The sequence below is a fragment of the Rattus rattus genome, chromosome 9 (assembly GCF_011064425.1).
Source record: "Rattus rattus isolate New Zealand chromosome 9, Rrattus_CSIRO_v1, whole genome shotgun sequence".
In the NCBI taxonomy this organism is placed as follows: domain Eukaryota; kingdom Metazoa; phylum Chordata; class Mammalia; order Rodentia; family Muridae; genus Rattus; species Rattus rattus.
The window spans coordinates 48,907,771-48,934,588 of record NC_046162.1 but is presented as its reverse complement, the minus strand read 5'-3'; the positions used below and the strand labels follow the sequence as shown (position 1 = coordinate 48,934,588).

The following is a 26,818-nucleotide window of genomic DNA, read 5'->3' as shown; positions in this document are numbered from 1 at the left end:
CTTAGGGTGGGGTAGGGCGGAATTCTACCGACCTCTGCTGTGGCTTTCTTTTCAGGAAGGATTGGAAGGGAAATCCAGGGAATTCGACTCTGAGTGGGACAGGTGAAGAAGGGGCGGAAGGAGGGTGTTGTGGCATTGAAGTCGTGCCTCTTTCTTCACTAAAACCAATTGAAGGACAGACATTGGGCCAGCTTTGGCGTGTGGTCTGTTAAAGTTTGCACATTTTAAGTGTGAAAAAAAGGTAACCGTGGTTAACCCGTGCCGAAAATGATTTGCAATTTCCAGGACCCTAGTTAGGAAGGAACTGCAGCGGTTCTGTTGCCCTGCATGCAGGTCTTCTGTGCATTACCTTGACTTTCAGCCTTGCACATCCGCTTTTCGCCGTTCCCAGGAGTTGGGAGAAGGAATGTATTTGCCCTCTCCTTGGCCTCTGAAGTCAGTGGACATTCCTCTAAGCAGAAAGCCCTGATACCCTCATTTGTTGAGGACCCAGTGTCTTCGTCCCTTCCAAATCTTACCCACAAGTTTGGATCCTTTCAAAACTGAGCCAGGAATTCCCAGTTTCCCGCTGAGTCCAGTTGTCTCTTCTCTGCTCATGGCTACAGCAGCCCCCAGCCCCAATTCCCCTCTCCGGCCAGAGGACCTCCTGAGCGATTCATCAGAGCCTCCTGGGTTGAACCAGGTGTCCTCGGAGGTGACCTCGCAGCTGTATACTTCTTTGCATCTCAGCCGGCAAGCGGAGGCCACAGCCCGAGCCCAGCTGTATTTAGCTTCCACCTCCTCACCTCCTAACGAGGGCATAGACAGCTTGGCTCAAGAACTGAGTCGCAGCTTGTCAGTTGGATTGGAAAACAACTTGAAGAAAAAGGTGAGAGAGAGGTGTGTCTTGGAGATCTCTCGGGTATTAGAAAGGCTCTTGGCCTTTCAGGTTAGCCTTGCTGTGGCTTGAATCTGTTATTAGATTTAAATGATCTCCTCCAAATACATAGGTTTTTCATGCTTCTCACAGAAGATGTTGAGGGAATGGCATGAAACTATAATTTGGGAAGTTGTGACGGTTCCTAGAGTTTTGGTTTGTTTTTGCTTGGACAGACACCCGCCCCTGTAGAGTAGCTTAGTTGTCCTAGAAATGGGGATTAGGTTTCTTGGACCCAAATGAGAACTGGAGACTTGAGGACAGCAGCAACACACGTAAGGGTCCTGTCAGCTCAAAATTCTTTTGATTGTGTGGTTCAGACTGTGGCATACAAGGCACACATGCATGTGTAGGGAAGATAGTTGTACCCCTGGAAAAGATACCACTGATGTGCAGACTGGTTAGGTCTTCCAGAGTGTGGAATCTGGTAGGCACAGTTGCACCAGGCTTCAGACAATACCTTTGCTCCTCAGCTGACAACAGTCCCCTCCAGCCTTGTTTTAAACCTGCTGCTTCATTCACTTACTGCCTTTCTGGCCTCTGTAAACATTTGGAGTTTGGTTCAAGGATAAGACACTCCCCCACCCATGCTGGGTTTGACTGCTTTCCTCAGTTTTTTAAGGCCCATTTGAAAATTCTGCCCTGGCAGTAAGTAGAATGTATATCATAGAGGTTAAAATGTGACTTCTGTGGCCTTTCTTTTTTCTCACCCTAGGATGGGTCTAAGCATATCTTTGAGATGGAAAGCGTTCGGGGCCAGCTCCAGACCATGCTCCATACCTCACGTGATATGGCCTATCGTAAGTCAGCCCGGTAGAACTCTTGAGGAAAGCTGAGGTGTAGGGGCAGGAGACAGTAAGCAGGCACTCTAAGAATTAGAGACCAGAAGAAAGGCACCTACTCTCTGGGGAAAGGTTTGGGGAGTGGAGAACTGGAAAGGCCTTTTTTTTTTTTCTCTTTTCTTTTTTTCCAAATGGCTGCTGTCCCTACCTGGTCCTTACTTTGGGGTCTCTTGGGCCTTGGGCTACAAGCAGGGGCTCCCCTCATTCCAGGAACTGGCTCAGAGAGACGGGAAGAGGACTCCTTTGACAGTGACAGCACTGCTACCTTGCTCAAGTGAGTGCTCCTGGTGGCCCACTTGCTTTTCTTCACTCCCCCCTTCCCATCACCTCTTATGTACTTCCTAGGGATCTAGAAGCTTGTCGTTGGCTTTCATCTTCCTTCTCCCTTCCTTCTGAAACCTGGGCAGTAACTGTATAGTACTTGGCCCTCTCTATCCTCAGCCCGTCTTCTCCAGCTTGTATCTGCTGTTATTGGGTCTCATTCTGGGGGCGGGGGAGTGATTGGAGGAAGGGACCTCACAGAGGATCCTCTGTGCTGTTGGCTCTATGTTTTGGTTCTGTGACATATAGAATACCACAGTAGGATCAGTGGGTCTCAAAGGTTTTCCCAGTCTTGACATTCCCTATCTGACTCGCTCAGCACCCGGCCTCTGCAAGACCTGTCTCCATCGAGCTCAGCCCAGGCACTGGAAGAGTTGTTTCCCCGATATGCCAGCCTTCGACCAGGGCCCCCCACCAACCCCCCAGATTGTCAGGGGCTGAGGGATGCACTGGACTCAGAGCTTACACGCCGAAAGGTGAGAGGCAAAGGTTTTCATTTGAAAGTAGCAAGGTTAGAAATTAGGGGCCTTGGGTAGAAAGGCAGGTCTGATTGTTAAGTCTGAAGGCTGGGAATGGGACTGTGCTCTAGGATGTCTTCAGAGAGGCCCTCAGTGACTGTCCTGTGTAATGTGACACACATACCCTCCTCCCATACACACACAGAGTTATCAGATCCCTGGTTCCCTTCATATAACTCCTCACTGATAACATCTTGTTGTTCTCCCCTCTAAAGTGTGAGCTCCTCCAAGGTCAGCGCTATGTCCTTTTCAGTACTGCTTCTCACCTAACACACAGAAAGAAAAAAAAAAAACCCTTCCATAGTAGTTTCTGAATGGATAAACCACTTTGTTGGCTTGCACAAAGAGTAGTAGAGCTATTGGTGATATGACGATCTTTTCCTCCATAAGACCCTTAATGTCTGAGGGGACAGAGAGGTGAACAAGAATGAAGAGAAGGCAGAATCACTGGTTGTCAACTTTGGAACCGTCCCGGTTATTTTAAACTGCCGGGCCGTGAGCGAAAGGCTTTCCACTTTGTGTTCAATGAGCTCCTCAGAGCAGGAGTAACTTCCCACCCTTTACAATGTGGGCTGCTGCGCCTCTGCCAACAGTTTCTGGAAATCCAGGAAAGAAGCTAACAGCCACTTCCAGAGCTCCAGAATTCTTGATTCTTTCTTTTCTTTTCTTTTTTTTTTTTTTTTTTTTCTCGGAGCTGGGGACCGAACCCAGGGCCTTGCGCTTCCTAGGCAAGCGCTCTACCACTGAGCTAAATCCCCAACCCACGATTCTTTCTTTTCAAACCAACTCTGCTCTGGGGATCTAAGCTTTCTGTCTCCAGTCTGTTTGTCCCTAAGGATGCTGAATGTCATTGCCATGGTCAGACTAAGGGTGAGCAGCACCCACATGCCTCATGTCTCTTTCCAGCATTATGAGCGCCACATTCAGAGCCTGCAGACTCGAGTGCTAGAGTTACAACAACAGCTAGCTGTGGCCGTGGCTGCTGACCACAAGAAAGATCTCATGATTGAACAGCTAGACAAGGTATGGGGGCGGTAGCAGGCATGGGGGCGGGGGCATCTCTGTGGAGGGCACTGTTGCAGTGTCACTAAGGGGGTGGCAGGGTCTCTTATGGTGTTCCTTTGAGGTTTTAATGGCCATCCTGCCTCAGCCTCCCAAGGGCTGGGATTACGGGGATGAACGACATCGCACTCTGTTTAACCAGGTTGTGTTCGTGCTAACAGCAGGATGAGATGCCAGGTTTTCTGACCTGGGAAAGGGAGGTGGCTCATGACTTGTAGAAAAGAGGGCAAAAAAGTGGGTTTTAAAATTCCATTTTATTTGCCTTTCTTGAGACTCTGGCTCGAGTGGTAGAGGGCTGGAATCGGCATGAGGCTGAGCGGACAGAGGTGCTGAGGGGACTTCAGGAGGAGCGCCAGGCAGCAGAACTCACCAGAAGCAAGCAGCAGGAGGTGGGTGACCTGGACCCCGTGGCATTAGAGTCTGGATAGGAAGAAACAGCTTTGGTACTAGGGTTCCCAAAAGCCTGGCCTCTGGCACGCGGTTGCTATCCTCACGCCCGCCCTCGTTACCGCTTGCTGAGATTTCTGTCAGATTTGTATTTCTAGTGGCTTCTCAGGCAGGCTCCCCTCCCCCACACATTCTAGTCTTTGGTTCCCTGGGGTATTTAGTAAACTGGTTTCGAGTGTTCGTTGCTAATTATTTCTAAAGTAGAGGTGTTTCCCTCATTATCACTGTTGTGTGCTTTTCTCTCCTGAAAGACAGTAACCCGCCTGGAACAAAGCCTTTCTGAGGCCATGGAAGCCCTGAATCGTGAGCAGGAGAGTACCAGGCTACAGCAGAGGGAAAGAGAGGCACTGGTGAGAAGGGGGGGCTGGGTGAGGGCGTCAGGCTCCTCTAGAGACTGTGGGGCTGTGATGGTCTGGATGAGTTTATAATTTGAGTGGCACTAGGGCCCTGCTGCTCAGGTATATCCAAGGAACATTAGTTCTGCTAATCTCTGAAGACAGCCCTGCTGCCAGGAAAACACCACATATTATATTCCTATTAAAACATTAAACCGGGCTAGAGAGATGGCTCAGCGGTTAAGAGCACTGACTGTTCTTCCAGAGGTCCCAAGTTCAGTTCCCCAGCAACCTCATGGTGCCTCGCAACCATCTGTAATGGGATTGATCCCCTGCCCTCTTCTGGTGTGTCTGAAGACAGCTACAGTGTACTCCCATACATGAAATAAATAAATCTTAAAAAAAACCTAAACCCATGTGAGGAGCTAGGTGTGTCCCAGGCCTTTAATCTCTGTAGTCTTGGGGTAGGCAGAGGCAGGTGGATCTCTGTGAGTCTGAGGCCAGCCTGTGCTAACTACATAATGAGACCTCATATCCAAATGCACACACTCGTGCACACACACCTTTAATAGAGGATCCTCACGCATGCTAGACAAGAGTTCTGTTTCTGAGCTACACCCTCATTCTCTCACCCCCAGAGATTTTGTGTCAATAGATACAGAGTGGGTTTCAGAAATTTTCTAGGTGATCTTGTTCAGTCTGGAGTGGGAGTGCTGGTCTGGGTTACACAGCCTAAACCACTACTGGATGACACTTACTTGGGATTCTTAGAGCTGAAGTGGGCATGTGAACACCTATGAAGTTAGTAGTCAGGCTTGGAAGTTACTGTTTTCATGACACATGCTTGCTATATGCAGACCGATGCTTGTGGTCTGACAGCTACCTCTGACAGTGCTGGCGCTGGTGCCACTTGACCCACTGACTGTAGGTTGGGCATTTGTATTTTAATGATGGTGGTGAAGACTGTTGTGTGTTGAGTATATGCTAGGTGCCTGGCCCTGCCAAATGGATTAAATACACTTTTCACTTTAGTCCTGACAAAGCAAACTATTATCTTCTTTTCACAGATGATGATGTATGCCTAAGAACTCATGGTACACTGGGCATGGTGGCGTACATCTGTAATCACAACACTTGGGAGGTTAAGGCAAGAGGATCAAATTCGAGCTCAGCCTGGGCTACGTAGCCAGACTGACTGAAAAACAGAACACGTGATAACGGAGGGGAGGAGTAGGATTCCTGCTGAGATTAAAACTCTGGCACACAGTCGGTTTATGTATTTATTAGTTTTATTTTAAAAAGTTACCAATAGGCCAGAGTGGTGCACACCTTTAATCCCAGCACTTGGGAAGCAGAGGTAGGTGCCTGAGTTCAAGGCCAGCCTGGTTTACAGAGGGAGCTCTATCACAGCCAGAGCTACATAGTGAGGTCTGTCTCAAAAAACCAGAACAATAAAAATTATCTTACTGAAGATTTCATGAGAGTCAGGAAGTTTATGTCACACACTCACAGCCCACAGTATAGTCAGTCTTCACTTGGCCTGGTATTTCTTTTAAAAGCATCATGAGGTCTTCCTGCCTTCTCTGCACATAGCCTGTGTTAGTGTACTTAGCCTCTCGGTAGGAAAAGAAAAAGCCAGCGACTGGAGGGCTTAAGTAATTTTTCTCTCAAGTTCCGACAGCTCCAAGTCCAGGACCAAGGTGCTGGGTGGGTTGGTTTCTGGCTTGCTCACAGCTAACGTCTTGCTGCCCCTTCACTTGTCGAGAAGGCACGATGGGTCTGCTTTTAAACAGAATATCTTTTATTTATCCTTTACCAGTTGTGTACATATAAGCAGTGTCTTGATAAAATGCATCCCAAGTCTCTCTTTCTTTTGGGGGTAACTGCTTTAGTCATTTGACTGACCCTGTTGGCGTGGTCACACGCCGGTCTCCTGCCGTAAGCATAGCTGCTGTGCTTGTGGGTACATTGACATTTCCCAGCACTCCTCCCTATGCTTCTCATGGCATTCCTGAGCCTTGGGAGGGAGTGTTGGTGTAGCTAGAGAGCTCCCATTTAGTTACTTATTTGCAATTCTGTCACCCAGTTCTGAGTTTCCAAATTAGCTGTTGCCCACTGCCGAATGGACCTCTTATTGCCAAAGTTGAGGATAGCACAAATTTGTGTTTAAGTATGAATTTTTAAAAATTGTTTTTACATTATGAGTATGGTTGTTTTGCCTGCATATATGTCTGTGCACCATGTGCATGCCTGGTACCGAGACCAGGAGAGGACTTCAGATCCCCTGGAGTTAAAGACAAGTGTGAGCCACCATGCAGGTCCTGGATATTCTGGAAAAGCAGCTGACCCTCCTAACCACTAAGCCATCTCTGCAGCCATTAAACATGAGTATTTAGGAGGCATTTTGACAACATGTCCATTTAGCAAGACAACAGTAGTAGGTCCCCCAGACCGATGGCCTTCAAGCCTTGGGCTTCCCTAGGCTCACTGTACCAGGTGTGCATTGCCCCCCGTGGACAGGGGATGGGGCTCTTATCCACTGTATTGTAACCCAGTGAGCTAGTCAGCTGATGCTAATTCTCCGCACTATGTTGTCTGGGGGTGTTTGCTGGTCTCCTGAACGCACACTCAAAAGTTGGCTCTCTCCTGGGGCTTTAGGAAGAAGAACGGCAAGCCCTGGCCATGAGGTTGGAGGTGGAGCAGCAGCAGTGCCAGGCCCTCCAGCAAGAGCGGGATGAGGCCAAGGCTGGGCAGCTCAGTGAGCGCAGGAGGCTGGAGGCCCTTCAAGTGGCTCTGCAAGAGGAGAGGCAGGCCTGGGTCAAGCAGGAACAGCAGCTGAAGGAACGCCTTAAGGCGCTGCAGGAGGAGGGCCAGGCTCAGCTGGAAAGAGAGAAGGTAGAAGCAGCAAAGGGAAGAGTTGGGGATGAACAGGGTTGGGAAAATTACAGAATAAGATGAGATGCCAGAATGTGGAGGTTACTAGGGAGCAAGATGGAGAATAAAGAGTTATACACGGAAGGCAGGATTGGGTTGAGTACCAGTGTGAAGGCCTAGGGGCAACAGATACATGAAAGACACAGAGATGGAGAAACAGGGTGAATGGGAGGAGGGAAAGACGGAGTGTGACTTGGAATCAGTAAGCAGGAATTAGGAGGGAGGCATGCATTAATCCTGGATTTTCCGTTTTAGGGGACCAGCCAGAGGGAGGCACAGGCAGCCCGGGAGGCCCAGCAGCAGTTGGTACTGCTGCAGTCTGAGGTGCGGCGGCTGGAAGGGGACCTGGACACGGTGCGGAGAGAGAGAGACGCACTGCAGCTGGAAATGAGCTTGGTCCAGGTGAGCCCCAGAGTTCCAAGGGGTGCTCTGTAGTTGGGAAAGCAGGCCTGAGTACACACAGAGACTTGGAAGTCACGGAAGACTACCAGTCAGATATAAGACGTATTATAGGTTTGGCTAATTTGGTAATATTCTGTCTTAAGCTCCAGTAATTCCTCCCTGAAGGACAGTTTCCAACAGTGTGGACTGACACCCTGTTACATTTAGACTATGCTGGTTCAAATCTTGAGATGCCGTATACTGCTCTTAAAGAGGCAGTGCCACACTTTCTATTTTTTTTTTTTTTTTTTTTTTTTTTTTTTTTTTTGTTCTTTTTTTCGGAGCTGGGGACCGAACCCAGGGCCTTGCGCTTCCTAGGTAAGCGCTCTACCGCTGAGCTAAATCCCCAGCCCCTAGTGCCACACTTTCTGTATGCACTCTTTGAGCAGTTGAAAGTTTGTGCCTGACCTGACTCCAATTGGTAATGTTTTGCTTTGTGTTTATTATTATTTTATCTCTAAAATTTTATTATCATTTTATATGTGCAATGGTTGTATGTCTGTGTATGGGTGAATTGTACCATGACACGTGCGTAGAGGTCAGAGAACAGCTTTGTCCTTTCACGTGAGGAATTGGACTCAGGTTATTAGAGTTGTGTGCTACACATTTTTTTTTTCTTTTTTTTCTTTTTTTCGGAGCTGGGGACCGAACCCAGGGCCTTGCGCTTGCTAGGCAAGCACTCTACCACTGAGCTAAATCCCCAACCCCACACATTTTTATCTGATAAGTCATCTAAGCAGCCCTGTTACTAGTACTTAGGAACTTCTGCTAATACCTATCAGTTGGGGATCCGGGAGGACAGTGTTTATTTTATTTACTTGGGAAATTCCTGAATCAGCTCATAACCTGGGTCAAAAAGACACAATTAGATTGAAAAACTCATTTCAGCTAGGCCTGGTAGCACAAGTTTATAATTCAACTACTTAGAAGCCTGAGGCAGGAGGATCTCAAGATATAGCCCAGCCTAGGTTACAGTGTGAATGTGAGTTCAAGTATAGCCTAGACAACTTAGTGGATGCCTGTGTCCAAAAGTAAAATGCAGACTAGGGTATGGCTCAGAGGTAGAAGACACACTCCGCATACGTGAGCCCCTGGGTTCAATCTCAGTACTGGTTATAAAACAAGGCTGGAGAGATGGCTTGGTAGTTTAGAGCACTGGCTGCTTTTCCAAGGGACCCAGGTTCAATTTCCAGCACGCACATAGCAGCTGACAGCCATCTGTAATTCCAGTTCTAGGTGACACCCTATTTCTAGTCTCTGCGTGGACCAGGCATCAGCATGGCCATTTAATTCTACTTCTTAACTTGCTCTCAGAAACTCATTGATTGGCCCTTTTACACATAAAAACAGAGGCCCACAATGGCCAGAATTAAACTAATGGTCAGAACTAAATTCACATTTTACCTGCAGACAAAATCCATACACATTAAAAACCAACAGTTTCAGTGTAACTAGTCCATTGAATCTTCACCTTCATTAGTTAGCCTCTGATCGGCTACGAAAGAGGGGTTGACAGACTTTCTGCAGAGGACCAGAGAGTATTTTTGACTCTGTGGGTGGTGTGTTCTCACCTGTAACTATCCTACTGCCACAACACAAAAGCAGAGTTTTTGGAGAGTATGTGGGTAAGTGGGTATGGCTGTGTCCAGTCAGACTTCATAACAAAAAGCAGGCATTAGGGGAACTAATTGAGTTGTAGTTTGCTGCTCCCTGGAATGGTGGAACTGCTTGGAGAGAGCCATGTTTCAGTCCTGGAGGAACACAACCCTGGGGACCCCTGACTTGGGAGGACTTAGCTCTGACCACTGTGGGCCTCTGTTTTATGTGTAGAGTGTTTGCTAAGGGCCAATGCATGAGTTAGCAAGAGCAAGCTAAGAAGTAGGATAAATGACCGGTCAGAAGGGAGTACGAGAGTATAACAAGCCAGGAATGACGCCCGTGGCCCAGGTCTATACAAAAAACAGCCATGGTGTTTTGGTTTTCTTTTGTTTGTTTATTATTTATTTTTAAATAATTACCTTTTTAAAAAAAGATTTATTTATTTATCTATTTATTTATTTATTTATTTTATATAAGTACACTGTAGCTGTCTTCACACACACCAGAAGAGGGCATCAGATCTCATTACAGATGGTTGTGAGCCACCATGTAGTTTCTGGGATTTGAACTCAGGACCTCTGGAAGAACAGTCAGTGCTTCTTAACCACTGAGCCATCTCTCAGGCCAATTATTTTTATTTTATATGCATTGGTGTTTTACCTGCATGTATATTGGTATTAAAGTATTAGATCTCCTGGAACTGGAGTTGCAAACAGTTGTGAGCTGTCAAGTGGGTACTGGGAATTGAACTCAGGTCCTCTAGAAGAGCAGCCAGTGGTCTTAACTGCTGAGCCTTCTCTCTAGTCCCTTATTTGTTTATGTTTTAAACAAGGTTTTGATATGTGGAAGTTGACTGACTTTATCCTACTGCCTCTGACTACCAAGTGCTGGGGTTCAGGCATGAGCCACCATACCTAGCTTGGGTATATGGGCTTAAAGCTTGGGAAAAAAAAGATCAGGATAAAATGAAAGATTTAGGAACTAAGGAATCTAGTAAAAACCATGCCTAGAGGCAGAAGCTTATCATATACACTTTAGAATTATCTGGCCCAAATGTCAGCAGATAGGAAGGATAGGAGGAGAAGGAAGGGTGGTGGGGTTAAAGAGCAGTTGCAGGCAGAGCAGTCAGCCAAGACTTAGAATGAGAACAGAGGTTCTGCAGAGGAAAAGTCACCTAGACAGGAGGGGTGGCCAGGGGCCCAGGAGCTGCGGTGACAGATGGAGAAACAGCCACGGTGGGATTAGAACTGAGCTCTTTGCTTGTGAAGTAGCAATCAGATTCCAGAGAGCTGCAAAAGGAGTAGGGGTGGGGGCGTGGGGAAGGGAGATAGACTGCTGAGTGCCTCCTTTCAGGGAGAGGTAATAAGCGAATCATCTCAGACTCCTGCAGAGTGCTCTGGCGTTCCCCTGGGTTAATACATCTGTTTCTTTTGTCCAAAGCCATTTTCACCTTTGTGTGATATATGATATATCTCATAGTTCAATAAAGAAAGGGAATCTGAGTCCCTCTCCAAGGCAAACTCCCTGTTGTTCGTCCTTAAGGCAGATGGGGGGTTGTTGGTACTGATCTTGTTGACATTTTCCACACTTAGAGGACTAGGGGGCTGGAGAGATGGCTCAGTGGTTAAGGGCACTGACTGCTTTTCCAGAGGTCCTGAGTTCAATTCTCAGCAACCACATGGTGGCTCACAACCATCTGTAATGGGATCTGATGCCCTCTTCTGGTGTGTCTGAAGACGATGACAGTGTATCATATATAATAAATAAATAAGTAAATAAATATGGAAGAAGAAGAAGAAGGAGGAGGAAAAGGAGGAGAAGAAAGAGAAGAAGGAGAAGGAGGAGGAGAAGAAGAAGGAGAAGGAGGAGGAGGAGGAGGAGGAGAAGAAGAAGGAGAAGAAGGAGAAGAAGAAGAAGACGACAACTAATCTCAGACATAACTGAGCTGACAGTCATTCCACCTCCTTTACTCCCAGGCCAGATATGAGAGTCAGCGGATCCAGATGGAGTCAGAGCTGGCTGTGCAGCTGGAGCAGCAGGTGACCGAGCGGCTGGCGGAGGTTCAAGAGAACAGCCTGCGGCAGGCCGCCTCCCTCAGGGACCATCACAGGTACTTGGGACTCGCTAGATAGTGTTTCTCTGGCAGCAGCAAGTGTTGTTAGCTTCCTGCCCATGTGCTCAGAGCCTCTTAGCATCTCCCAGCACGACTCCCAGCACTCGGTCCTATCTGTCAAGGTCTTGGGCCTTCTCGGGAGAGTTGCCATGAAGTGCTTATGGCCAGGCACACAGCCTAGAGATTTCCCTCCAGTGTTTCCAGCTCCTTTTTGGAACAGTGCTGAAGTTCACAGCTGCTCCAGAGGTGCCTCTGATTCCACCCCGCCTTCGCTCACCCTCCTTCACCATGGTTTCTGGAAGAGCTTCTGCTTTGTTTGTTTTGGGGGGTTGGGGAGGTTTGTTGTTCTTTTTAAAGATGGGGTCTCACTATGTAGGTCAGACTGTCCTTGAATTCACAGAAGTCTGTCTGTCTTGTCTCCGCCTCCTCCTGAGAGCTGGGACTAACGGCATGTGACACTGTGCCTGGTGGGAGTGCTTCCTATTATGTCCTTTTTAAGTGGACATGGATTACAGTCCTATAACCCCAGCTTGGGTGACTAAGGCAGAAGGATTGTAGGTTTGAGTTGAGCTTGGGCAATGTAGTGCAATTCTGTCTCAACCAAACCAAACCAAACCAAACCAAACCAAATGGATCAGCGAGTCTGTCGCTTTCCCACAAACCTTCACACCAGTCTTTGCTTCTGAGGAGTCCGTCCTGTGGCCTCAGCTTTGTCCTTACTGTCATGTGCTGGGCTGAGCTGGGTGACTGCAGTTGTCTGTCTTCCTGACCCGAACCCACAGGAACAAGGGTCCCTAATGGTGAGGTGCTGAGAGGGAGGACAGGGATGAGAAATGGGACCAGCAGGTCTTGCATAAGCTGATGACGTATGCCAAGCAAGTTTATGCAGAAGTGCAGCATCCTGTATACTATCTGCAGGGAGCAGGAGGGCTCAGTAGTCAAGGTCAACTGAGAGCCACGTCAGACAATGTTGGCAAGGAGAGCACAGCACACCTCAGACACAGCTGATGACCACAGTGCAGGGGTATGAGTAGGGTCTCCAGAAACACTCGCTCCTGCCCTAGCCCAGCCTTGCAAGCTCACTCCTGGACAAGGACACAGAACTAATGGTCCCTTTGTCCTTTCATTAGGCCTCTGGGAAAATCTGGGCTTGGGCTGGCTCCCCACATCTCCCCTTACCCACACACATTCTGTCTTTTTCTCATCAATAACATCTTTTGGTTTAAAATGGCTTTGTTTGTAATTACATGTGTGCATATGTGGCTGTGTTTAGATATGTGTGTGTGAGCACAGATGCCTGTGGGACAGATAAGGAGCTGGACTCCTGGAGCTGCAAGCAGTCATTAGCCACTCAGTGTGGGTGCTGGGAGCCACACTTAGGTCCTCTGCAGGAACAGTACACACCACACACTTAACCCCTGAGCTCCTCTCCTGCCCCTGATGGTAGCTCCCATCTGTACACTAAGTCTGTTTCTCACCTGGGCCTTTCTAGGAAGCAGCTACAGGAACTCAGTGGACAGCACCAACAGGAGTTGGCTGCCCAGCTGGCTCAGTTCAAGGTGGAAATGGCTGAACGAGAGGAGCGCCAGCAGCAGGTTGCTCAGGACTATGAGCTCAGGTACTGCCTTGGAGTTCTCTCCATGGGTAAAGCCTGGACTGGGGATGGCAGAGAGAAGCCTTCCAGAAGAGTCAGCTTCCTCTAATGTATCCAAATCCTTAATTATTTCAGAGGTCTGATACTGCACCCGGCCCCTTGTCCTAAGCTTCTGCTTTCTTAAAAGTCACCTCTCTAATGTGTGTGTATTAGGGATGTATGTATGTGTTCCTGTGGGTGAAGTGTAGACTAATGTGTGTGTATTAGGGATGTATGTATGTGTTCCTGTGGGTGAAGTGTAGACTAATGTGTGTGTATTAGAGATGTATGTATGTGTTCCTGTGGGTGAAGTGTAGACTAATGTGTGTGTATTAGGGATGTATGTATGTGTTCCTGTGGGTGAAGTGTAGACTAATGTGTGTGTATTAGAGATGTATGTATGTGTTCCTGTGGGTGAAGTGTAGACTAATGTGTGAGTATTAGAGATGTATGTATGTGTTCCTGTGGGTGAAGTGTAGACTAATGTGTGAGTATTAGAGATGTATGTATGTGTTCCTGTGGGTGAAGTGTAGACTAATGTGTGTGTGTTAGAGATGTATGTATGTGTTCCTGTGGGTGAAGTGTAGACTAATGTGTGTGTATTAGAGATGTATGTATGTGTTCCTGTGGGTGAAGTGTAGACTAATGTGTGTGTATTAGAGATGTATGTATGTGTTCCTGTGGGTGAAGTGTAGACTAATGTGTGTGTATTAGAGATGTATGTATGTGTTCCTGTGGTTGAAGTGTAGACTAATGTGTGTGTATTAGAGATGTATGTATGTGTTCCTGTGGGTGAAGTGTAGACTAATGTGTGTGTATTAGGGATGTATGTATGTGTTCCTGTGGGTGAAGTGTAGACTAATGTGTGTGTATTAGAGATGTATGTATGTGTTCCTGTGGGTGAAGTGTAGACTAATGTGTGTGTATTAGAGATGTATGTATGTGTTCCTGTGGGTGAAGTGTAGACTAATGTGTGTGTATTAGAGATGTATGTATGTGTTCCTGTGGGTGAAGTGTAGACTAATGTGTGTGTATTAGAGATGTATGTATGTGTTCCTGTGGGTGAAGTGTAGACTAATGTGTGTGTATTAGAGATGTATGTATGTGTTCCTGTGGGTGAAGTGTAGACTAATGTGTGTGTATTAGAGATGTATGTATGTGTTCCTGTGGGTGAAGTGTAGACTAATGTGTGTGTATTAGAGATGTATGTATGTGTTCCTGTGGGTGAAGTGTAGACTAATGTGTGTGTATTAGAGATGTATGTATGTGTTCCTGTGGGTGAAGTGTAGACTAATGTGTGTGTATTAGGGATGTATGTATGTGTTCCTGTGGGTGAAGTGTAGACTAATGTGTATGTATCTGAGATGTATGTATGTGTTCCTGTGGGTGAAGTGTAGACTAATGTGTGTGTATTAGGGATGTATGTATGTGTTCCTGTGGGTGAAGTGTAGACTAATGTGTGTGTATTAGGGATGTATGTATGTGTTCCTGTGGGTGAAGTGTAGACTAATGTGTGTGTATTAGAGATGTATGTATGTGTTCCTGTGGGTGAAGTGTAGACTAATGTGTGTGTATTAGGGATGTATGTATGTGTTCCTGTGGGTGAAGTGTAGACTAATGTGTGTGTATTAGGGATGTATGTATGTGTTCCTGTGGGTGAAGTGTAGACTAATGTGTGTGTATTAGAGATGTATGTATGTGTTCCTGTGGGTGAAGTGTAGACTAATGTGTGTGTATTAGAGATGTATGTATGTGTTCCTGTGGGTGAAGTGTAGACTAATGTGTGTGTATTAGGGATGTATGTATGTGTTCCTGTGGGTGAAGTGTAGACTAATGTGTGTGTATTAGAGATGTATGTATGTGTTCCTGTGGGTGAAGTGTAGACTAATGTGTGTGTATTAGAGATGTATGTATGTGTTCCTGTGGGTGAAGTGTAGACTAATGTGTGTGTATTAGGGATGTATGTATGTGTTCCTGTGGGTGAAGTGTAGACTAATGTGTGTGTATTAGGGATGTATGTATGTGTTCCTGTGGGTGAGATGTATGTACGTGTTCCTGTGGGTGAAGTGTAGACTAATGTGTGTGTATTATGGATGTATGTATGTGTTCCTGTGGGTGAAGTGTAGACTAATGTGTGTGTATTAGAGATGTATGTATGTGTTCCTGTGGGTGAAGTGTAGACTAATGTGTGTGTATTAGGGATGTATGTATGTGTTCCTGTGGGTGAAGTGTAGACCAGAGGCCTATGTCATACCTTGTCTCCTTCACCTCGTTTTTTGAGGCTCTGAACGTAGAGCTCGCCTGTTTGGCTAGCCTGGCTAACCATATGTGTTCTGCCACACCCTGCCCCTAATGGGGATCCTAACTCAGGCCCTCAGGCCTTGCAGCAGACAAGTCACCAACTGAGCGTCACCCTGGCCCCTCTCTTCTTCTCCTCAGGCTGGCAAGGGAGCAAGCTCGTGTGCGTGACCTGAAGAGCGGAAACCAGCAGCTGGAGGAGCAGCGGGTGGAGCTGGTAGAGCGGCTCCAAGCCATGCTGCAGGCCCACTGGGATGAGGCCAACCAGCTGCTCAGTACCACACTTCTGCCTCCCAACCCTCAGGTAGCCATTGCCCTGGAGAACAGCTGTTGTGCCTGAATAGCCCTTTTTCCATGGCCATAGCTCTCCAAATGCGTCCTGTTCCACTGGGCATAGTTCTGTGGTTCTAGCACATGTGGATAAATATGTGGTGTCAGCTTGGTAGAATAATGGCTAAAAAAAATTAGGACAGTAAGTTGTTGCTAAGGTTAGGGAGATGACTGTCAGTAAAGTGCTTGTTTTACAAGCATGAAGACCTAACTTCATTCCCTAAAACCCAAGGGGAAAAATTGCTGAGCACAGCTGCTTGTGGCGAGGAGGAGGCCGAAGGTCAAAGGCTCAAAGATATCCTCAGCTTTATAGTGAGTTCAGGGTAAGCCTGGGCTACATGAGGTCCTATCTTAAAGGAAAGCAAAGCAAAACAAACAATAACAAGAAAAAAACAGCAGCAGCAACAAAAGCAAGCATACACACACACACACACACACACACACACACACACACACACACGTGCACACGCTCACGCACACAGTCGAGTTGTTGTCCATCCTGCCGTAGACTAAAATAGGGATCCTTACTCCCAGTCTTTCTTATGTTGGTATTTCTTATTTTTAATTTATGGTATGATTGGTTAAAATGCTTTAGAATTAGTTTTGTGCACGTGGCACAAACATCTAAACTGTTAAAATAAAAAGTTTACAGTAGAAAGTAGCCTCTGCTCTATCCCAGGACCCCAGCCCTCTATCTTCAGGTCCCTTCTCCTCCCCTCAGCTCCTCACAACAGATGCCACCCTCTACCTACTGCTATCTAACTTTGAATGTGACCAAGTACGTAGTACTTGATACAGAAATGGTTTTCATTTTCTGTATTTAGTATGTATACTGTTACAATACCTATTAAAACACATGTTATTTATTGTATGGGTTATCGATACAGTTTGTGGAAATAGAATTGTAATATGACAGATAATCAGTTTAACGTTTGATGAAAGTTAGATGTCACCCATTTTCCTTTGAAGGGAGTTCAGGGAGTTTACAGCCGTATTCAAGTGTCTGTACTAAGCCTTGTGTCTTTGAACCCGCCAGGCTGTGAACCTCCTTTCTCTCTCTCTCTCTCTCTCTCTCTCTCTCTCTCTCTCTCTCTCTCTCTCTCTCTCCTGGCCAGGCTCCTCTTGCTGAGCCCTCCAGCCCAGGGCCTATGGAGCCAGAGAAGGGGGAGAGGAGGATCTGGGCCATGCCTCCCATGGCTGTGGCCCTGAAACCTGTGCTGCAGCAAGGCCGAGAAGCGAGGGCTGATCTGCCGGGAGCGCCCTCTGTTCTCTGTAGCACCTCACCAGATCTGAGCCTCCTGCTGGGACCCTCTTTCCAGAGCCAGAACTCCTTTCAGCCCCTGGAACCCAAGCCTGATGTGGCTCCACTTACAGGTGACTAAGGGCAGAGGTCACTGGTGGTCTCCATGCACGAATGGCTTCCTTACGGAGTTCCCTCTGATAGGAACTTGGGCATTTGGTTCCTGGGTGTCTCTTACCAGTCGTTGAGTAATGGGAGGAGTACATGGAAGTACACGGATGTGCTGGGAGCCGGAGCCGGAGGCAGGGGTGCTGTCAGAACAGTGGTGGCACTTCTCCTGGGTGGACTCTTCCTACACCCCTGCTTCTTTCTGCACAAGTCTACCACTCTCTCACTGTCCACCCTGTGGTTCTCACTCCTTATCACCTTGGCTTATGATGGACTCGACCAGTCAGGATGCTTGAGTCTAGTCCAGACTCTCCGATGGCACTTACCACTGGATGGGCTGGCGTTAATGGGTGGCCACCCATGGTTTAGGGTTTTTGTATTCAAACACTGATGTACTGTGACTTAAGAATGAAAAGACTGCTGATGTTTGTAGCTTAGTTGTAAACACAATGCTTGCCTAGGACGTGTGAACCCCCAGCATTGCAGAAACGACCTGGTAGCATACATCAGCACTCAGTGAGTAGAAACAGAAAGGTCAGAAGTTAAGGGTCATCCTCAGCTACATCGCAAGGTGGTTTTTAAATTATTATTTTATGAGCATTCTGCCTGTATGTAGATATGTGCCCCTTTCTAGCACCTACATAGTAAGTTTGAGGCCAGCCTGGGATGGATGCACGAACCCCGATGAAAAGAGAAAGAGTAGAGCCGTGGGTAGGGCTCATGCCTGTGATACCAGCACTTGGAAGGTGGAGGCAGGAGGATAAAGAGTTGAAGGCTGTGGCTGGAGCTGTAACTCTGGCAGAATGCTTGCCTCTCCCACATGAGGTGCTGGGTACAGTCCCGAGTTCACCAAAAGAGGGAAGTGTTGGCCTGGCCGGAGAGAAGGCTCAGGGAGTGGGAGCACTTGCTGCAGAAGCAGCGGGGCTGAGTTCAGACCTTAGTGCCCATGGAAAAGCCGGTGTGACCTTCACTGACAACCTCCGCCTTGGGCCTGTGAGAGCTGTTCTTGGTTATCAGCTTGACTACATCTGGAATGAATGCCAATCCAGAAATGGAGGGCACACCTGTGAGAGTTTCTGCTTGAAGTGGGTGAATCCACTTCTAGTCCTGATCTTTGAGGTAGGAAGAGAGTGCCCTGGCTTGAGCATCTGAGATCTCAAAACCATCCTCTAACATGAATCCAGACGAATCCAACATGGCCACACCTTCTAATGGGGCCACTCCCTATGGACCTTCAGGGGCTGTTTGCATTCAAACCACCACAGAGTTGGAGAGACTGGGATCACTGGGGCATGTGGGCCTAGCTCCAGGCTCAGTAAGATTCTGTCTCAAGGGAGTAAAGCAGACCAGCATCCTTCTGGTGCTTTGTGCACTTGAACACGTAAGCACTGGGTTTTGTTTTGTTTTGTTTTGTTTTTACATTATTTACTTTGTATTTGTATATGTATAAGCACATATATACCATGATATTTCTGTGGAGCTATGGGACCTGATACTCTATATAAGTGTGGGTCCCAGGAGTCAAACTCAAGTCATCCGGCTTGGCAGCCAACTGCCTTTATTGTCTGAGCCACCTTACAGGCCACCGAAAAGGGAGGTGGGGTTTGCCTCAGATTCACTGTGATAGCCAAGCATGGTCTTGAATTCTGGTTTTTAAATGCTGGGATTACAAGAGCGCACTCCACACCCAGTGTGCTGTGGTGCTGGGGACAACCCTAGTGCTATCTGTTTGCTAGGCAAACACTCCCACGTGAGCTGCACCCCAGTCCCCAGAAGGCACCTTTATCCTCCCCTCTAGTTCTTTTCAACTCTGATGCCATCTTTCCTGGGTGTGCTGTCCCTCTGATATTTATTTATTTGTTTTAAAAGATTGTATTTTTCATTTATGTGTATGGGTGTTGTGACTGCATGCATGCTGATGGACCACGTGTGTCTGTGGAGGTTAGAAGAGGGCATTGAATCCCCCTGGAACTGGAATTCTTGACAGTGGTGAGCTGCCGTGTGCTGGCCCTTAACCACTGAGCCCTCTCTCCAGCCCCCACTCTTCCATTCAGTGGTCCCTTTTCTTTGGGAGCATTTGGTAGGTCATTTATTCTTCCATGTACAACACACGTGCATGCCAAGGCACCTGTCTCACTTTGCAGCTGGACCCTTCTCTGCATTGGAGGCTTTCGCTGCTGATCATAGAGCAGAGCACCCATTTCCTGAGGAGGACCCTGGGCCTGAAGGTGATGGGCCCCTAAAGGCAGGGCTGCCGCCTGCTTCTCAGCTGGAAGGCCTCAAGAACTTTCTGCAGCAGGTAAGAGAGACCTCCATTTGTCTTTATGTCCTGACTCACTCCCTCTGGGTTAGCCTCCCGAGTGCACTGTACCTGAGTGACTTCTTGCCTTTGTGTGTGCACATGAAGTATGTGAGCCAGAAGCCGGTGTCAGCCATTTCTTCCGCAGCTAAGTTATTTTTTCAATGCCATTTTTTGTTTTGCTTTTTTACTGATTATTTTATTTATCTACATTTCAAATGTTACTCCCCTTTCCAGTTAAACCTCCTATCCCTCCCTCATGCCACCCACTTCTGTGAGTGTGCTCCCCCACCCGCCTACCCCTTCCCATCTCACTGCCCTACTTTTCCCCTATGCTGGGTCATCGAGCCTCCATAGGACCAAGGGGCTCCCTTCTCATTGATGCCAGACAATGCCGTCCTCTGCTACATATGCAGCGGGAGCCATGGGTCCCTCCATGTGTACTCTTGGTTGGTGGTTTAGTTCCAAATGTGTAGCCCAGGCTGGCTGCAAACTCGTGATCCTCTTGCCTTTGCCTCCCTCAGCAAATCCTACTGATGTGCGCTACCACAACTGGCAGCCTTTTTTTTTTTTTTTTAATGAGACAGTGTGTCTGTCTGAACCTAGAGTTTACTAATTGGCTTGGGTGGCTGGCCAGCAAGCACTCAGGACTATCCTGTCTCCCTCTTCCCTCCCCAAAGTGCTGAGGTGGGAAATGGCTCCATCCTCTGCCGTGCCTGGCCGCACTATGTAACCCTGGCTGGTCTGTGACTCACTATGTAAACTAGGCTGGCCTCAGGCTCACAGGGATCTGCGTCGTCCTCAGTGCTGGGGCTAAAGGCTGCACCATCACATCACTCACAGCTCTGCCTAGCTTATTAGATGTGGGAGTTAAACTCGACCCACATGCTTGCTCAGCATCTCTGAGCCATCTCCCCAGCCCCTTCCTTGCCTTCTTAGGACCAGCCATTTGTCTTAGTGATTATTCCATCACATTCTTAGTCCGTAATCCTCCTCTGGAGCTTAGGCCACTGACCCTAGCCTCAGACATCTCTGTTCCCCTCAGAGCCGAGGTTTCTTTTTACCCTTGTCTAGAGGAGCATCCTGTCTTCTTTCCCCAGCTGCTGGAGACAGCACCTCAGAGCAACGAAAACCCCTCTGTTGACCTGTTGCCCCCTAAGTCTGGTGAGTCCCAACTCTGAAGAAGGTCAGGATGGGCCTAGAAGAGGTGGGAATTGGTGAGCTAGGATGAGGTAGGCGCTTGGAGGTAGGACTTGGCTTTGCTCCATTAACTACCTGTCGTAACATATAAAAACCTGAATTAGAAACAAGGGCGCGGGGCTGGAGAGATGGCTCAGCGGTTAAGAGCACTGACTGCTCTTCCAGAGGTCCTGAGTTCAATTCCCAGCAACCACATGGTGGGTCACAACCATCTGTAATGGGATCTGATGCCCTCTTCTGGTGTATCTGAAGACAGCTACAGTGTACTTATATATAATAAATGAATAAATCTTTAAAAAAAAAAAAAAGGAAGAAACAAGGGCACAGTGGTTTTCTGTGGAGAGATTATATGTGTTTATTTGAATTTGGATTCCGTTTCTTCTGTTGTTTTCTGTATGTCTTTTGTGGCAGGATCTCATTCTGTAGTCCAGGCTGGCCTTGAACTTACTGTGTAAATCGGTGTTAATCTTGAACTCAGATCTAGCCTGCCCTAGTTCCCCAAATACTGGGTTTATTGGAGTGAATCACAGTGCCTGGCTTGAATTTGGATTCCATTTCTAAATTAATTTATCATTAAACCTGGTAGTGTTAGAAATAATTACCTCTGGCACTTTTCAATGTATTAACACCTAAAATAACTAAGTTAAAAGTTCTCATTTAAAGGACCAGTCAGTTTTGCTCAAGTATATTGTGGTCATTGAAATACCATACTTAACTATTATTTACTAAATAGTAAGTACATAGAAAAAATTTATTGAGGGAGAGCATTGTCATCTTTGTGGCTGAGACATGATCTCGTGTAGTTGAAGGTATTCTGGGACTCTGCTCATCCTGCCTTTGTTCCCCAAGTGTTTCGTGTACAGGCGTGTGTCCTGATGCCCAGCTTTATTTGTGCCGGGGATTGAACCCAGGGCCTCTGAGCAGAGCCTGGGCGGCCTGTTTGGGTTTTGTTTATCCCGTGTTGATTGTTGCTCTCTCCTAATGCCAGGTTCCCGGGCTGTCTCGTCTTGGGAGGAAGCCCCTCAAATGCCTCGACTTCCACCTCCTGTCCACAAAACTAAAGTTCCCTTAGCCATGGCTTCTAGTCTTTTCAGGGCCCATGAGCTTCCTTCATCCAATCTGCAAGGCAGTGGTGTCAGCTCTGGCTCCCCAGAGAAAGGTGAGGCGGGGTGTGCCAGGAGGAGGAAATGCTGGAGGCCAGCCTAGGCTCCTAGGGAAATGGGACGAAGGCGAAGGCGGGGAGAGGAGGCCTCGGGTAATGGCCGACTTGTCTCTCAGGTGCGGATGGGCTCAGCCCCCCAAGGCAGCTGATGGAGGTGTCTGAGCTCTTACGCCTGTACCAGGCTCGGGGCTGGGGTGCTCTGCCCGCTGAGGACCTGCTGCTGTACCTGAAGAGACTGGAACATGGCGGGTATGCGCCTGGGGGAGGAGAGGAAGGGCTCCAAGCTGGAGTTGGATTAGGAGATGGTCAGCCCCAGTGTGTCTGCTGAATGCGGCCTGTCCTTTATAGGGGGCCAGGGCGTGGGGAAGGAGGAAATGTAGAGTCACAATGTTCCCTTCTCTCTGTTTCCATTTCTACTGACTTTTTTTTTTTCCTTTTCTTTTTTTTCCGGAGCTGAGGACCGAACCCAGGGCCTTGAGCTTGCTAGGCAAGCGCTCTACCACTGAGCTAAATCCCCAACCCCTCTACTGACTTTTCTTCTTAAACCCTGACCTGTGTGCCCAGACCTCAGTTTTCTGTCCTTTCTACCCAGAAGCTCAAAACTCAGAATCTCAGAATTCTTCTTATTACCTGAGAACCTTTTCTAACAAATCAAACATTTACTCAGAGTCAGTCATAAGGAAATGTATTTGTTTATTATGTTTTTGAGACAAGGGTTCAATAGCCTGGGACTCACTGTCGGTCAGCCTTGCCTCTGCCTTCAAGCTCAGGATTACGGCATGTGTGAGCATGCCCTTGGGTTCTGTTTTGTTTTGTTTTGTTTTTTGTTTCTTAATAAAACTAAGTCGGCTGCTCAAACTTTCAAATCAGACATTTGAATACAATTGAAAGACGCACGGACTTGATACGTGCTGGGGAATGAGGGCTGGAGAGACCGCTCGTCTGGTGGAGTGCTAGCAATACAGGCGTGAGGAGCTGAGCTTGATCCCAGAGCTCATGTTGAAAAGCCAGGCACAGTAGCATACACTTGTGCTCCCTGGGGACTCATGGGCCTGGAACCAGCTTAGCCAAATTGTCGAGCCCCAGGCCAATAAAAGACCCTGTCTCACAAACTAAAATAGCCAGATATGGTAGCATATACCTTTAATCCCAGCACTTAGGAGGCAGACACCCGTGAATTTCTATGAGTTTGAGGTAAATCTGGTCTGCACAGTGGGTGGGACCCTATCTCACAAAGACAAAAAGATTACTGTGGGCAGCTCCTGAGGAACAACATGGAGGCTGTCTGGCCTCTGGCCTCCGCGTGCCTCTGCACCTGGATGCACAGCACAGAAGCACAGTCTTTGTTTTCTGTGGTTAAACTGTGGTTTGTGTGAGAGCAGACACACACCTCATGTACAGGAAGAGCACAGCAGTGAGTCACAGTGCAGTACTCTAGAGCCAAGTGTCCAGGCAGTGTCCACTGTGGTGACGGCGGGCACAGCGGACGCATGTGTGCTGTGTGTTCAGAAGCAGGACCATCGAGAACTGCAACATTTGGACTCATTTGGGCCTGCATTTGAATTAAGTTTTGATCGTGCCATATTCAGAAACCCTTTCTGTGTTTGTGGGGTTTTTTTTCTTTTTCTTTTTTAAATCTCTATTTTGTGGTGCCATGCTACAGGTTAAGAAGCTTGGATCCAACCCAGAGTGACTCATTGGATCCCACAAAGTCTCCTCCACATGGACTCCAGCTCCACTGTGCTTCCAGTTCTCTTTCTCTTTTGTTTTTGTGGAACTAGAAATGCTGTCTCCTGTCTGAGCATCTCCCCAGACCCTCTGTCTCCCTCCCTCTCTCTCTCTCTCTCTCTCTCTCTCTCTCTCTCTCTCTCTCTCTCTCTCTGCTTTTTTTTTGAGACACGATTTCTCTGTGTAGCCCAGGCTATCCTAGAGCTTGCTGTGTACACCAGGCTGGGCTCAAACTGGGATTAAAGGCATCTCACTTTCCTAAGAGAGGAAACTGGGGAATTGGGGAATTACTCCCCCACCTCCTCCTTGTCCTCATTCACACCCTTGATTTGTGTGGCAGGACTGATGGCCAAGGGGAGTTTGTCCCCAGAAGAAACACAGACTCCCGTTTGGGTGAGATCACCCGGAAAGAGGTAAGGGGAGCAGGGAAGAGTGGGGCTCTTGTCTTTCCAGTCCCACATGCCCTGGCTAGCCTTGCCACTCAAGGTCCACACTTGCTAGCATTTACACACACACACACACACACACACACACACACACACACACACACACACACACACACACACTGCCCTGTGCTCACTGGTTGGGGCCTCTCTGTATACCATGCCCTTCCTCTGTGGGGCAGGGAAAATGAGGGAAAAGGAGACAGCTTTTTCTTCTTTCCTCTCAATTCTCAGATCCCCTCCCAAGCTGTCCCTCGACGCCTTGCTTCAGCCCCTAAGACTGAAAAGCCTGCTCGGAAGAAAAGTGGGCATCCTGGCCCTAGCATGAGGAGTCGGGGCGGCATCTGGAGATGAGGCCCACCCTTCGTCCTCTTTCGCATTCATTTTGATTAGCGCCCTGCAGTCTGTCTGCCTGCAGTCTGTCTGCAGCAGTGAAGTCTGGAAAGTAGAGATTTTGTAGGAAGTGACTTTGTAAAGAAACCTTTAAAATGCTGGTTCGGTATTTTAGAATATGATTGTTTCCTATGAGAAAGCACAGGAGCCTCTGAGGCTGCCATGTGAGGATGTCTGAGTGGCCTAAGGCTCAGTGTAAGCTTACAGTGTAAGCTTAGCTGCTCCATAGTAGATTATGAGTGATTCTTTTCTTCTTGTATAGTTTGTATTTTGTACATTTTCTGAAATAAATATGTATTACTTTAGAGATCAAAAATGCCTAAACCTTTAATAAAAGAAAATTATTGTATAAATGTTTGAGGAAAGCATTCCATGCTGGGGAGAGTTTGTCTTTTAAAACATTTTTATTTTTATGTGATTTTTTTCCCTTTTTGGGACCAGGCCCCTCTGTGTAGCCCAGGCTGCCTGTACATGTATGCCTTCCTGCTGCTTATGTGTTGGGTTACGAGCGTGTGCCAACATGCTTGGCATTTCTGCTCTCTAAGGACAGATGACTTTGGGTGGCACTGGGGATTCAGGCTGGCAGGTTCTGTCCAGCCAATAGGTGTGTTTGAGCTATAACGTTATAGCTCTAAAACATGTCAGTAAGGAAGGTGTGATGCACAGGTCTTTAGTCCCAGAAAGAGGGAGGCAGAGGTAGGTGAATCTCTGAGGAGGCCAACCTGGTCTACAGAGCAAGGTCAAGGATAGCCAGGGCTACACAGTAAAACCCTGTGCTAAAGAAAAAAATGAAGGAAGAGGAGAGTAACACTGTTTCTAGAACCTTCTATCCTGATGTTTATCAAAATGAGCACAGAAGTGTCCTTAGGGCTGAAGTGATAGCTGCTCACAGTGTCTCATGCCTATAATCATAATTATCCTCAGGGGGTTTAGGCAGGCAATTGCCACAAGTTTGAAGCCAGCCTGGGCTACCTAATTCTAGGCCATCCTGGACTACAGAATGAGATTCATCTCATAATCAGGATGAAGCTTCTTAGTTTAGGCCGCAGTGTGGAGGCAGAAGCCCAGTCCCAGTTAACCTGAGAGGATGGAGAGTGTGTTTGTCAGGCAGACTGAAGGAAGCCTTACGACTGCAGACAGCGTCCCGCTTCACAGCAGCACCCATAGGGCGATGGAAAGGGCAGACGGGTGCACGCACAGTGCTGGCTCCTGAGGAGACCAGGCCCCGTCGACTTTGAGCTGTTTGATGGAATCCAGCACAGGCGCGCTTCACGTGTCGAACAGCAGCACACGTGGACATTTTCCTCCCTGCCCCCTGGCCTTCCTCCCAGGGCAGGGATGGGAGAAGATGACAAGTCCGTCCTGTGGTCCTGCTCCTGGCCATCCAGGACACTAGGCCTTCAGCTGAGCTTAGGACTTGACAGCAGGCCCGTGGGAGGGCTTTCGTGAGCCCTGCCTTTAGGAATGTCTGCATCTTTGTTTCAAGTGCCATGGATGTCCAAACTGATCTGGGGCGCGCGCACTGTCAGCATTGGTAAGCGTTAGTTTTACACCTTTAAAAAATATTGGTAAAATGAACGCTCAGCTCCTATCTCATCTCCAGATTCCAGCCTGCCAGCATGCCCTACATTTTTCTTGAGACACAGGCTGGAAGTTATGTATCCCTAAAACAGCTCCCAGTGAGAAAAGGGCACAGCGCTGACTTAACCACTTTGAGAGGTGATTATAGCAGGCAAGCTTTGAGTTTTCAGCCTACTGATTCACTGAAGGAAGTTGGGGGGGAACAAGAATTCACGGCCATCTCCCACCCAACACCTCCATGGTTATCTTGGGAAAACTCCGAGAAGGGGACAGAAAAACCAAAAAAAAAAAAAAAAAAACCTGAAGGATTTCCAGAAAACCTACATTCCCAGCTGCCTGGTGTGCAGGGCATGTTGATAATGGGATTTTCATCTCCTGAGAAGGCTCAGGGGCATGTGTGAGAAGAGCTTAGGGGGGTAGGGGTGGGGTCCACTAGGGTGGAAGCTAAGCTGCTGTGACCACCATGACCTTCCAGACAGTTTGTTTCTTCTGTGATGGTCTAGGGAAGTCTGATGTCACTGGGACCCGTCGCCCTCCATCTTGCTGTTTTTCTTGAGCTGTTATTTACACAGGTGAAGCGAGACCATTATGACTTCTGGCTGGAAAGAGAGGAAGGACTTTAAGGGTCCAGTGTCTTAGTCCACAGAGCTGGAAACTTTGCACCAACTTTGCTACTGTCTCATTGGCAAGGTGGTCAGCATTTGGTTACATCAGGCTACAAATATCTCAGGAATGTAGCCCAACTGTGCTCCCATTGTGCAGCTGGAACTGTGTGTAACAACATGGCAAGGATAAAGTAGAACTTGACAACAGTC

The 26,818-nt window shown here is 47.8% G+C and overlaps 1 protein-coding gene across 2 annotated transcripts; it reads left to right on the top strand.

Moving 5' to 3' along the window:
• Positions 1-517: 517 nt before the first annotated feature.
• Cntrob (centrobin, centriole duplication and spindle assembly protein) lies at positions 518-24,738 on the top strand. Of its 2 annotated transcripts, XM_032913483.1 has the most exons (19): positions 518-868; positions 1,632-1,716; positions 1,969-2,032; positions 2,399-2,555; positions 3,504-3,620; positions 3,932-4,048; positions 4,358-4,456; positions 7,100-7,336; positions 7,631-7,777; positions 11,392-11,525; positions 13,021-13,146; positions 15,601-15,763; positions 16,905-17,163; positions 19,342-19,496; positions 20,597-20,660; positions 21,685-21,855; positions 21,975-22,107; positions 23,927-23,999; positions 24,264-24,738. In XM_032913483.1, exons 1-19 carry the CDS (start codon positions 596-598, stop codon positions 24,381-24,383), a joined length of 2,694 nt encoding a protein of 897 aa, XP_032769374.1. In that variant the 5' UTR covers positions 518-595; the 3' UTR covers positions 24,384-24,738. The 2 variants fall into 2 exon arrangements, with proteins under 2 accessions (XP_032769374.1, XP_032769375.1); XM_032913484.1 differs by lacking the exon at positions 518-868 and having other exon boundaries at positions 1,633-1,720; positions 1,951-2,032.
• The last annotated feature ends 2,080 nt before the right edge of the window (positions 24,739-26,818 follow it).